Raw genomic sequence first — 13,028 nt, 5'->3', positions numbered from 1 at the left:
AAATTGGCATATGTCAAGTAACAGTTAGGTTACAGCGTACACGTACACACATCAAAAACGTTTTGCATCATCTCGGTTCCGAGAGTTCCGGAACCTGTACAGAAAATTGAAATAGAGATAAACATTATTTCCGCCCTTTTTTCTGCTCACGAAAACCACACATTTCATGTTGTACCACCATACAGCGAGACCTTCAGAAGTGGTGGTCCAGAATGCTGTACACACCGGTGCCTCTAATACCCAGTAGCATGTAATCTTGCATTGATGCATGCCTATATTCATCGTGGCATACTATCCAGAAATTCATCAAGGCACTATTGGTCCTGATTGTCCCACTCCTCAATGGCGATTCGGCGTAGACCCCTCAGAGTGGTTGGTGGGTCACGTCGTCCATAAACAGCCCTTTTCAGTCTATTCCAGGCAGTCTGAAAGACAGGTAGACGGGGTTCGTGTCGGGAGAACATGCAGCCACTCTAGTCGAGCGATGTCGCTATTCAGAAGGATGTCATTCAGAAGATGTGCACGATGGGGGCGCGAATTGTCGTCCACACAGATGAATGCCTCGCCAATATGCTGCCGACATGGATGCACTATCGGTCAGAGGATGGCATTCACGTATCGTACAGCCGTTAGGCGCCTTCCATGACCACCTCCGGCGTACGTCGGCCCCACTTAATGTCACCCCAAAAGAGCAGGGAACCTCCACCTTGCTGCACTCGCTGGACAGTGTGTCTGAGGCGTTCAGCCAGACCAGGTTGCCTCCAAACACGTCTCCGACGATTGTCTGGTCGAAGGGATACGCAGCACTCATCAGTGAAGAGAGCTTGATGCCAATCCTGAGCGGTCTATTCGGCATGTTGTTGGGCACATCTGTACCGCGCTGCATGGTGTCGTGGTTGCAAAGATGGACCTCGCCATGGACGTCGGGAGTGAAGTTGCGCATCATGTAGCCTATTGTACACAGTTTCAGTCGTAACACGACGTCCTGTGGCTACACGAAAAAAACTATTCAACATGGTGGCGTTGCTGTTAGGGTTCCTCCGAGCTGTAATCTATAGGTAGCGGTCATCCACTGCAACAGTAGCCCTTGGGCGGCCTGAGTAAGGCAGTTCCTGTCTCTCTGTAATTTCTCCATGTCCGAACAACATCGCTTTGGTTCAGACGCCTGGACATTTCCCTTGTTGACAGTCCTTGGCACAAAGTAACAATGCGGACGCTATCGAACCGTGGTATTGACCGCCTAGGCATGGTTGAACTACAGACAACACGAGCCGCGTACCTCCTTCATGGTGGAATGACTGGAACTGATCGGCTGTCGGACCCCCTCCGTCTAATAGGCGCTGCTCATGCTTGGTTGTTTAAATCTTTGGGCTGGTTTAGTGACATCTCCGAACAGCAAAGGGACTGTGTCTGTGATACAATATCCACAGTTAACGTCTATCTTCAGGAGTTCTGGGAACCGGGATCATGCAAAACTATTTTTGATGTGTGTATACGCGCCAGTCAATATGATCAGTCACAGCCTTCGCTGTTGTTAGTAGAAAGTTGTCCCGAATTTTTCTCAGGTCCAGTACAGTCGTCCTCACATGGGAGCACCACCCGAAAGACGAATAACATTACGTCCCTGGACTCAAATCGATGCTCAGAGTTAGTGGGACAATTTATGACCCATCACCCACGAAAGAGCTGAATCGCTTTAGCACAACCTCTAAGAAAGTACCGTTCAAAAACACAGTAGCCTAATTGAAAAGCAGTCATCCGGTAACGTGAGGAGTATGTTATGCCTTTTCAGTGAGTTAAGATAAGTAATAGCAAAAACTCTCAATCTCCAAGTCATAATTTACGTGATATGTGCAATCGCCTGAACCCATTAAAAAATAAAGTATGCACTGACCGTTGCATGCAGGCACGTAGCACTATGGTTGTGAACACGGGCCAGCGACGCCTACATCTGCAGGTCTACTCTTCAATTCACACTTACATGCTTGCTACAGACTATGCGAGAGGGTAAAAGGAGGAAATGTTATTTTTTTTTTTCGGTCGTTCCCGACTACATGGGGGAAAGGCAGTATTTCCTGGAGGAAGACTCATGAATCGGATAATTTGTTGGTGGGAACAAGTACAGTCAATCTCTGAATTTGTGCATTTTCCTGATTGGAATGTTCTCTGCAGGCAGTGAGGTCGCAAGCCAATCCTCGTGACATGATTCTCACACCAGCGCTGAAAAGTATCCTGTTTTGAATTTAGCTTGTAATTTCTGGATTTCCTTGTCCGTTTCATGCTAATTTATTATCCAAAAATTAGCTGAAATTTTTGGAAACATACATAGAAAATTATAAACTACCTTCTAAAATGATCCTTTGCCTTGGATCCTCATCTGAATTGACACCAAATTAATTGGGACAGTGGACTCTTCATTACGTGATAGCCGACGCACATTGTAGTCCCCTGTCAGCAGCGGAAACACACAGTGCCCATCCTATGAGGTTATTTGCTGATTTGAGGTACATGAGACCTCAAATCATCATAATCCTTTTATCTAAGGCCGATGTCCAGGTCGTTAAATTATTATTGGACTTCATTGCTTCAGACAGTATGGAATTATTACAGTACATGACTCAGTCAAACAACGATATAAACGCACTGTGTTGACCTGTACATGGGTGGAGTGCAACATTGAGAAATGTGATCTGTGTGTAAGAGAGAGATAATGTGTGTGTGCGGTTGGGTGGGGACTATGTACATGGAAAATGGTGTGCTCGTGGGATGAAGATTTTGCGAATATATATTCTAAGCAATAGTAGTAATCGTATAATAAGTGAGATGGCTGGCTGACTGTCAAATCAAAGTCGAATAAGTGGACAATATAGTTTTAATAAATTTTTGTACCTTATCTGTGGAAGGAAAATGTTGCACAATGCTTCCATAACATTTAATACGTAGTTATAGAACGCATGAAAGTAGCTGACCACGGACTTATGTGTCATTAATGAGCTTCTTGAAAGTGTGATTATCACTCACGCACTGTCCGCCCCCGGTAGCTGAGCGGTCAGCGCGACAGAATGTGAATCCTAAGGGCCCGGGTTCGATTCCCGGCTGCGTCGGAGATTTTCTCCGCTCAGGGACTGGTTGTTGTGTTGTCCTAATCATCATCATCATTTCATCCCCATCGACGCGCAAGTCGCCGAAGTGGCGTCAAATCGAAAGATTTGCACCAGGCGAACTGTCTACCCGACGTGACCCCCTAGTCATACACTAACGCACTCTTCAAAACTACAAAACCATTAAGCACCCTAATTCAACCAAAGATATTCTTGCTACAATACTATGAATGTATCGGGTCACCGATGCCTTTGTCCTATTACTAAACTAAATGGGAAAGAGGCGGAAATGTTTTAATTTGCGAATGACACTTTGTCTCTCAGACTGAGAAACAGCATAAAGCCTTTAAAATCGTCAGGACTAGAACATACTTGGTATCCCTTCGTATTGATCAGGAATTTAAGTAACTATGCCAAACTAATAGCTTGATACCGTGTTTGGTTAATTAACTACGTTATTTTAGTTATCAATGTCAAACAATTAATTCCTACTTTTCCATTCTCACTACCATACCAATATTAATGATTTTTGTGGAAGTTAATGTTCATATGATATCAACACCACACTGTACATCACTTTCACGAATTGTACTTCATTATAAATACATTATCAGGGTCAGCGGTAGATACTTACTGAAATTTAAAAAACGTATTCATTATACTTTCTTTTATCTCTCGTTGTTTCAGAAAGGGCACAGAAAGCAAACGTCAATGAGGGCATCGAGAACACAGCATTTGACGAAGGTGTAACGCAAATAGCGGATAGACAAACGACGCAAAAAGGTCACTGGAAAGCTATCGTACCTTAGGCCGCGTTAACTGGTCACTGAACCTCTACGGTACGTATATTAACATTAATTCTAATTATAGCTTCTTAACCTAAGCAGATCACTTGTATATACTATGTGATCAAAAGTATCCGGACACCCCCAAAAACATACTATTTGATATTAGGTGCATTGTGCGCCACCTACTGCCAGGTACTCCATATCACCGACATCAGTAGTCATTAGACATCGTGAGAGAGCAGAATGGGGCGCTTCGCGGAACTCACGGACTTCGAACGTTGTCAGGTAATTGGGTGTCACTTGTGTCACACGTCTGTACGCGAGATTTTCACACTCGTAACATTCCTAGGTCCACTGTTTCCGATGTGGTAGTGAAGTGGAAACGTGAAGGGACACATACAGCACAAAAGCGTACAGGCCGACCTCTTCTGTTGACTGACAAGAGACCGCGGATATTTGAAGAGGGTCGTAATGTGTAATAGGCAGACATCTATCCACACCATCACACCGGAATTCCAAACTTTTTTATTTATTTTATTTACACGTCAAGTTCCGTAGGACCAAATTGAAGAGTAAATCTCAGAGTTCATGGAACGTGTCAGTACATGAAATTAAAACATAAAAGTAACAGATAAAAATAAATGTTTGTGAACCCGAAAAAAGTCAGTCCATAAGTTTAAGTAAACGTAATCAACAATACAATAAGAAACAGCTTAATTTTTCAAGGAACTCCTCGACAGAATAGAAGGAGTGACCCATGAAGAAACTCTTCAGTATCGATTTGAAAGCGCGTGGATTACTACTAAGATTTTTTAATTCGAGTGGTAGCTTATTGGAAATGGATGCAGCAGCACATTGCACACCTTTTTGCACAAGAGTTAAGGAAGTCCGATCCAAATGCAGGTTTGATTTCTGCCTAGTATTAACCGAGTGAAAGCTGCTTATTCTTGGGGAGAAGCTAATATTGTTAACGAGAAATAAAAGTAAGAAATATATATATTGAGAGGCCAATGACAAAATACCCAGACTCGTGAACAGGAGTCGACAAGAGGTTCGTGAACTTACTCCACTTATTGCCCGAACCGCCCGTTTATGAGCCAAAAATATCCTTTTAGAATGGGAAGAGTTACCCCAAAATGTAATACCATACGGCATAAGCGAATGAAAATAAGCAAATTAGATTAATTTTCGTGTCGAGCGATCACTCACTTCTGATACCGTTCGAATAGTAAAAATGACAGTATTGAGTCTTTGAAGAAGATCCTTTTTGTGGCGGCCTTCGTAGCGACAACACTTCGCTGTAGAAACGGCCTACGAAGTCACCACCACACTTTTAATAGCGGGCCGACCGGTCCGCTGGAACAGTGAACAGAAAGATGAAAACCCAAACACTCGGATTAAATGAAAGTCGGTACTTATCTTTATTAACGACGATACAGAACACAGTGGTGAACATGGTCTACAGAAATCTGTCTAGTTCGAGTCGGTGCGGCTAGGTCAGCGTCGGCTGACGACAAACAACAACTCTGCTGCGATGAACACACAACTGACTAGCAGGTACACAATTCGGTGGCGAGTATACAACTGAGCGGCGAATACAGAACTGTCCTAGCGCTCGCGACTCCAGCGCTTAAGAAGCCAGAAGCCAGCGGTGGCGCGCGCAGACTTGCGGCGATTTCCTGTATCGCTGGCGCTGCTTATGCGGACGGCGTCCGGACTTGATGCTGCCAACCTTTTTGGCAGCGGGCTCGGTTGGCAGTTGGCATTACTGGCTAGGATATAACAATCCTGAACGTGGGCTTTCCACAACAGCTTACTATCTATCTGAACACCTAGAAATTTGAACTGTTCGGTTTCACTGATCATACGCCCATTCTGTGAAATTAAAAGGTCAGATTTTGTTGAACTGTGTGTTAGAAAGTGTAAAAACTAAGTCTTACTGTGATTTAGCGTTAGTTTATTTTCTACAAGCCATGAACTTATGACACGTACTGCACTATTTCAAACTGAGCCAATGTTTCACACAACATCCTTTACTACAAGGTAGTGTCATCAGCAAACAGAAATATTTTAGAGTTACCCGTAATACTAGAGGGAATACCATTTCTATAAATAAGGAACAGGAATGGCCCTAACACTGATCCCTGTGGCACCCCCCACTTGACAGTACCCCACTCAAACCCCACATCACAGCCGTTATCGACATTGTGAATAATGACATTTTGCTGCATGTTGCTGAAGTAAGAGGTGAACCAATTGTAAGCTACTCCCCGTATTCCGTAATGGTCCAATTTCTGGAGAAATATTTTGTGATCAACACAATCAAATGCCTTAGTTAAATCAAAAAATATGCCAAGCGTTCGAAAACTTTTGTTTAGCCCATCCAGTACCTCACAGAGAAAAGAGGATATAGCATTTTCAGTTGTTAAACAACTTATAAAGCCGAACTGTACATTTGATAGCAGATCGCGTGATATAAAATGATCAATTATCCTTACATACACAGCCTTTTCAATAACTTTTGCAAACACTGATGGCATAGAAATAGGTCTAAAATTGTCTGCATTATCCTTTTCTCCCTTTTTATAAAGCGGCTTTACTGCTGAGTACTTTAATCGTTCAGGAAACTGACCATTCCTAAAGGAAAAATTATAAATATGGCTAAATACAGGGCTAACATGTGCAGCACAGTACTTTAATATTCTGCTAGACACTCCATCATAGCCATGAGAGTCCTTAGTCTTCAATGATTTAATTATTGACTCAATCTCCCTCTTGTCTGTGTCACAGAGGAGTTTTTCAGACATCAATCTCAGAAAGGCATTTGCCAAGAAAGTTGTACAATTTCCTGTTGAAACTAAATTTTAATTTAATTCACCAGCAATGTTCACTAAATGGTTGTTAAATACTGTACATATATCTGATTTATCAGTAACATAAATATTTTTACTGCGAACTGACTTTATATCGTCGACCTTGTGCTGCTGACCAGACACTTCCTTCACAACTGACCATATAGTTTTAATTTTAACCTGTGAATTATTCTATTTGCATACCACATACTCTTTGCCTTCCTAATAACATTTTTAAGCACCTTACGATACTGTTTGTAATGGGCTACTGTAGCTTTATTGTGACTACTTCTAACATTTTGATATAATTCCCACTTTGTTCTACAAGATATCCCAATGCGACTAGTCAACCACCCGGGCTGCCTATTACTGCTAGTACCCCGTTTAGAACGTTCTAATGGAAAGCAACTGTCAAAGAGCATGAGATTAATCATCTATGTTATCGGCACTATAAACATCCTGCCACTGTTCTTCCTTGACAAGTTTTAAAAAACTCTCTATTGCTGTTGGATTAACTTTCCTAGATAGTTTGTAATTAAATGAAACACTGGTTTGAGTACAAAAGCCTTTTAGTGTCAAAATTTGTGTATCATGGTCTGAAAGGCAATCCACGCTCTTTCTAACAGAATGCCCATCTACTAATGAAGAATGAGTAAAAATATTGTCTATGACTGTGCTACTGTCCCCCTGTACCCTAGTTGTAAAAAACAGTCTGCATCAGAGCATATGAATTTAGGAGATCTACCAACATCCTTTTTCTAGCACCATCATATACAAAATTAATATTGAAGTCACCACATAAAACTAATTTCTGGCACTTCCTACAAAGTGAATCAAGAACCCTCTCTAGCTTGAGTAGAAATGGTCTTAAGTTGGAGTTAGAGAACCTATAAACAACAACAATTAGAAGTTTAGTTACACTAAATTCAACTGTCCATTCACAACATTCAAATATCTGTTCATTGCAGTGTCGTGATATGTCTATGGACTCAAATGGAATACTGTTTTTTTATGTGCATAGCCACTCCCCCACCCCACAAGGAACTCCTTGAGAAACAGCCAGCTAATCTGTATCCTGGTAAAGGAAGCCTCTGAATTGTCAAATTATTTAACTAGCACTCTGATATACCAATAATTTCACAGTCAACATCTATAAGCAGTTCACTAACTTTATCACTAATACCTCTTATATTTTCATGAAATATGCTAATTCCTTCTCTGCTTGGAAACATTACATCCTCGAAAGGTGAGCCCTTAGTTAGAGGGACTTCCTTTAAGCAGGTATACCTATCAGCTGACATCAACCTAATTAAGGTGTAGCTCTAACACCAACTACTACAGGAATTTTTCCATGAGAGACCCGACCACCACCGCCACCACCACCGCCTACACTGTCACCTACAAGCTTAGCCAGCCTCCACTTACATACCTATTGAGGTGCACGCCATACCTAGTGAAACCTGATGTACTGATAGACCCATCTGGCACCACTGAGATGTGACCCGTGCCCTCTACCATCAGCGCCCTCCCCAGCCCCATGCTAACATGCCTGACAGCCGCATTAAGGTTACGCCAATCATGTCGCTAAAACAGTTGCATGAAATGAACATTAGTGTCACCAATTTGAGTAGCTATCTTCACCAGGTCACCACCTACATCATATTTCCCGTGCCTATCAAGACTGTTCCCTGCTCCACTCACTATCACTACCTGATCCTCTTTCGTAAAATTCCTACATAACTCCACTATGCTGTCAGTCACTTGAGTCAACCCTGCCCTAGGCTTCACAATGCTGGTGACATGGTACTCACTCCCCAACACTTCCTGCAACTGCTGGCCCACAACTCTATGGTGAGAAATACCTAGCAGCAGAACCTTCTTCTTTCTGTCAGACTTTGCAACTAACCTAGGCCTCCTAATTGCTGAGGACTGCTGGATGTTCCCTACATCTACAGATGCACGAGGCTCCTTTCCACTCAACTCTGACAGGTGGTCAAATCTATTGTATATACGCAAAGTAAAACTGTCTGAATACCTCCTCTTCCTAGCTGCCTTCTTGCCAACTGCCAGGTCCCATTCCCCACCACCCTTCACCCTCCTCAACCTATGTAGTTCCTCTTTTGCGCGTTGTAGCCGCACATGAAGGGCACAGATCTTACTCTCCTGCTCCTCTATCAGCTTATTTATACTACAGATTCTGCATTCCCAGGAGAGGAACTCACTAAAATGACCATGGGCTTCCCCACTGCATTCCCCCCAATGAAAATACTTTGAGCAAATCCCACACCCTAACCCACTACTCACAAATCTGCTACAGAGCCCACACTTCTCACTCATGGTAAGATTTTACAGATACTGAGAAAATTATACGTTATCGAATTTCAGTTACACCAATCGAACTATTTGTAGAACTAACAATAATGGTCTCGAAATTCTCTGCCTACTAAGAAAGCAACTACTTGTATTAATACCACTACACCACAACTAACACCAATACCAATACAAAACTTCACAAAATTATTAGCTACAACCAAAAAATTCAACCTGCCACTGGAACACTAAACGAAGTTGAAACACTGAATGAAAATTTTACTGAAGTAATTCACTAGAAACAATAATAAACGTCAGTTGAAAACTAAAGTACGAAATTTATTAAACGACTTCAATGCACAGAGGACTCTAAAAAACACAGCGAGTGAACGTTTTCAAAAGTTTATTTAATCGTTATTTCGCCAAAAACGGCAAGAAAGACCGCTGAAAACTATTAAATTTAATAACTATGTAACAGTGCACAATTAAGTTTGTCAGTACTTAGCTTTATAAACGCTACAGCTGCAGTGCGCGCCGCAAAATGTAAACACACTACTGCATCACGATACACTGCATGTACTATGAAAGTTAGGCAGAAGGTGAGAAAACGGAATTCGTGGTCGAGCGGCTGCTCATAAGTCACACATCACACCGGTAAAGGCCAAACGACGCCTCGCTTGGTGAAGGAGCGAAAACATTGGACGATTGAACATTGGAAAAACGTTGCGTGGAGTGACAAATCACAGTACACAATGTGGCGATCCGATAGCAGGGTGTAGGTATGGCGAATGCCCGGTGAACGTCATCTGCCAGCGTGTGTAGTGCCGATAGTAAAATTCGGAGGCGGTGGTGTTATGGTGTGGTCGTGTTTATCATGGAGGGCGCTTGCACCCCTTGTTGTTTTGCTTGACACTATCAAAGCACAGACCTACATTGATGTTTTAAGCACCTTCTTCCTTCCCACTCTTGAAGAGCAATCCGGGGATGGCGATTGCATCTTTCAACAAGATCGAGCACCTGTTCATAATGCACGACCTGTGGCGGAGTGGTTACTCGACAATAACATCCCTGTAATGGACTGGCCTGCACAGAGTTCTGCTCTGAATCATATAAACACTTTTGGCATGCTTTGGAACGTCGACTTCGTGCCAGGCCTTACTGACCGACATCAATACCTCTCCTCGGTGCAGCACTCCGTGAAGAATGGGCTGCCATTCCCCAAGACACCTTCTGGTACCTGATTGAACGCATGCCTGCGAGAGAGGAAGCTGTCATCAAGGGTAAGGGTGGGCCAACACCATATTGAATTCCAGCATTACCGATGGAGGGCGCCACGAACATGTAAGTCAGTTTCAGCCAGGTGTCCGGATACTTTTGATCAAATAGCGTATGCCGTTCTCTACATACCTATTCCCAGACCAGTTTGACAACATTTTTCAACACGAATGACTTTTCATTTGGCTCCCCTCTTTTCCCTTGTACACTCCAACCCGTGTCAGTTTTCGCAAATAATTGTAATACAAAACAATCTTGCAGTTGGCCACCCCTAGCGCCCCTCTCAGCTCGGCGTCCAATTAGCCGCTGCTAATTGTGACACGTCCTGTAGAAAAATCTTCTAGCTGTGGCACATCTGGTGCCTGTTTTAGCTGTGGGTGTTAAACCGGTCCTGCCTAACCCTGTCGTTCGTCCTATAAACTGATCTCGTGGGATTTCTACTTCTGCTGATCCGTGTCAAAGACAAGTTCAGCCACGTTACTCGCAAACAGCTGCACCCATTTGTACCTGCTGTTAGAGAAGCTTAGCTTCAGTATTAATAACTGCCTGTGCATGTGTTGTATCTCTACGTTACGTCACCACCGCTCTTGCCGCGGTTCCTGAATCTTGTCACAGATGACACCACATGACTAACGACCAGTTTAAACTTCACGTATTTCAGTGTGCATCAGTCTAGTGGTTCTCATCATGGATGTTACCGCTCCCTGGGGCGTTTTCATTTCCAGAGGCGGCGTTTGAACGAAAAGGACGCAGTGAGTGGGAATGAAGGGGGGGTTGAGAGGGTGAGGAGTCATGTGATGTGTTCAGCGTTTACTTTAGTTACTAACAGACAAAATGGTACGTGAATTTAATTTCCTAAATACTGGTACAATAATACGTATCCAATATAATAACTAAACCGATATTTAGATTTCCAGTTAGTTTGTGAATGAGACCAGAACAAGGAAAGACACATAAATACGAAAACAGTTTTAGAAACAAATTTGTAAGGATTAATATTCCATCATCCATAAGTCGTTACGTGAGCAAACATTCTATATGAAAGTCAGTAGCGGTCTCTAAGTGGATGAGCTCAAACTCATTGTTCTGACTAGGAATTCCTCCAACCGGCTCGGCACGGACTACAGTGTGGCAGTTGTTATGGTATCTGCGACTTACCTTCTAATTATTCATCTGATTATAACAAATCTTTAATGATTTTCAAAATGAATTTTAGAAAAGTATGTTCATCACATGAAATATACGATTTTCTTTTAAAAATTAATTTTGAAATATGTCAGTGATTAGTCAAAACATTTTTTTAACATAAGAAAATTTAGTTACTTTATATAAAGTTATTATGTGTAAGGAACATCCCATTTTTTCACCAATGCTTACAGCAGTACTTTGAACACAATAGGACCTGTGTAAAAGATAAACATTGAGTGCGCCGATCATCTCTCCAAGGAAAAAAGGGAGCGTTGAGATGAAAAAGTTGAGAACCACTGGTCTGATCTACCGCTTAGTTTTTCACTCGTCGCATAAGGTGGGCTTAATCCACGCTAAGATGGCGTCATTCTACATCTATGTCTATACTCCACAAGTGACCTCAGTGGTACAGCTACCGTTTCTTCCATTTCTTGTTCTGCTAATGAATGATGGTTGGGAGTACTTTATCTAATCAAAAGTATAATGGCACCTTTTGGTGGAGATTAATATGGGTTGTGTTCACCTTTCGTCTTTATGACAGCTTGAACAGAACGCTATGTCTGTGGAGGAAAGGTAGCCCATTCTTCTTCAGAATCCGAAACCAGAGAAGATAGTGATGTTGGGCAATGGAGCCAAAACGACATTCCAACACACCCCAAAGGTGTTCCCTTAGTTTCAGGGTAGGACTACGGCCAGGCTAGTTATTTCAAGAAAGCTATTGCACACAAACGGTGAAAACACGGAAAATTTCCAAATCTATAAATCAATCTAGGCATCGATGTCTCACAGGCAAATACGCCTTACAATTTTGAACTTTTCGCGCACTGTCAAGTTGTTTTTAAGGGCTTCGACGGCCCTAACAAGGCGTATGTTTCTCCACTGAATATCTAAACCACACTACGCTCATCTGGCAATTTTCTTCGTTGCAGCACCAATGTGGTCGACGCAGCTATGCTACATCGTCGTTGTTGCAGACAACACGAACTCTGTGGTCATCAATGATGGAAAGAAAATGCGTACAGCAGCCGGCATACCGAGGGTCCCTTTCTGCGCACCACGCAATCACCGTGACCAGGACAGCTACAGTTACTATCAAGGCGAGCCATAACAACTATTCTCGCCCTCAACAAGGAACAAATAGCGTGGATGGAAAGATTCTGCAAACAACTTTCTTCATTAGTTGTCTGCAGAATTATGACCTGAGCATCACGAAGAAAACGTGTTCATTGTATTCACAAATTTAAATCTAAGTTCATTCTGAAATACATGACTTCTACCTCATCAAAAGAATTGCTGTCTCAATTTTTTAGTTTCTGCCTTATTAAAATATGTCGCTATTCTTCGCTGCAGTCATTCTTCACTAAGAGTAGTAGTAATATAGATTTTTCCATTGCAAAGAGGCGACTTAAACTTAACAAGAAGCTGGCAATACTGGATATCCACTAACTGATTGTTGTGCGTTTACCATCTCTCGTACACAGAATTTTGGTTAAGTGCACCACAAAGTCCATGCA

General features: G+C 42.4%; 1 protein-coding gene across 3 annotated transcripts in view; it reads left to right on the top strand.

The window, feature by feature from the left end:
* LOC126252747 (sialin-like) overlaps positions 1-12,818 on the top strand; it is a 107,551-nt gene extending 94,733 nt beyond the window's left edge. For 2 of the 3 annotated variants that reach the window (XM_049953653.1, XM_049953654.1), the window contains 2 exons: positions 3,789-3,940; positions 12,444-12,818. In XM_049953653.1, coding sequence (XP_049809610.1) covers positions 3,789-3,910 — 122 coding nt within the window. In that variant the 3' untranslated portion in view covers positions 3,911-3,940; positions 12,444-12,818. The remainder of the gene's footprint in view (positions 1-3,788; positions 3,941-12,443) is intronic. The other variant, XM_049953652.1, reaches the window with a different exon arrangement.
* The last annotated feature ends 210 nt before the right edge of the window (positions 12,819-13,028 follow it).

This window comes from Schistocerca nitens, chromosome 4 (assembly GCF_023898315.1).
Source record: "Schistocerca nitens isolate TAMUIC-IGC-003100 chromosome 4, iqSchNite1.1, whole genome shotgun sequence".
Taxonomy (NCBI): Eukaryota; Metazoa; Arthropoda; class Insecta; order Orthoptera; family Acrididae; genus Schistocerca; species Schistocerca nitens.
The sequence above is the reverse complement of the archived record's forward strand: the minus strand, read 5'-3'. Positions and strand labels throughout refer to the sequence as shown.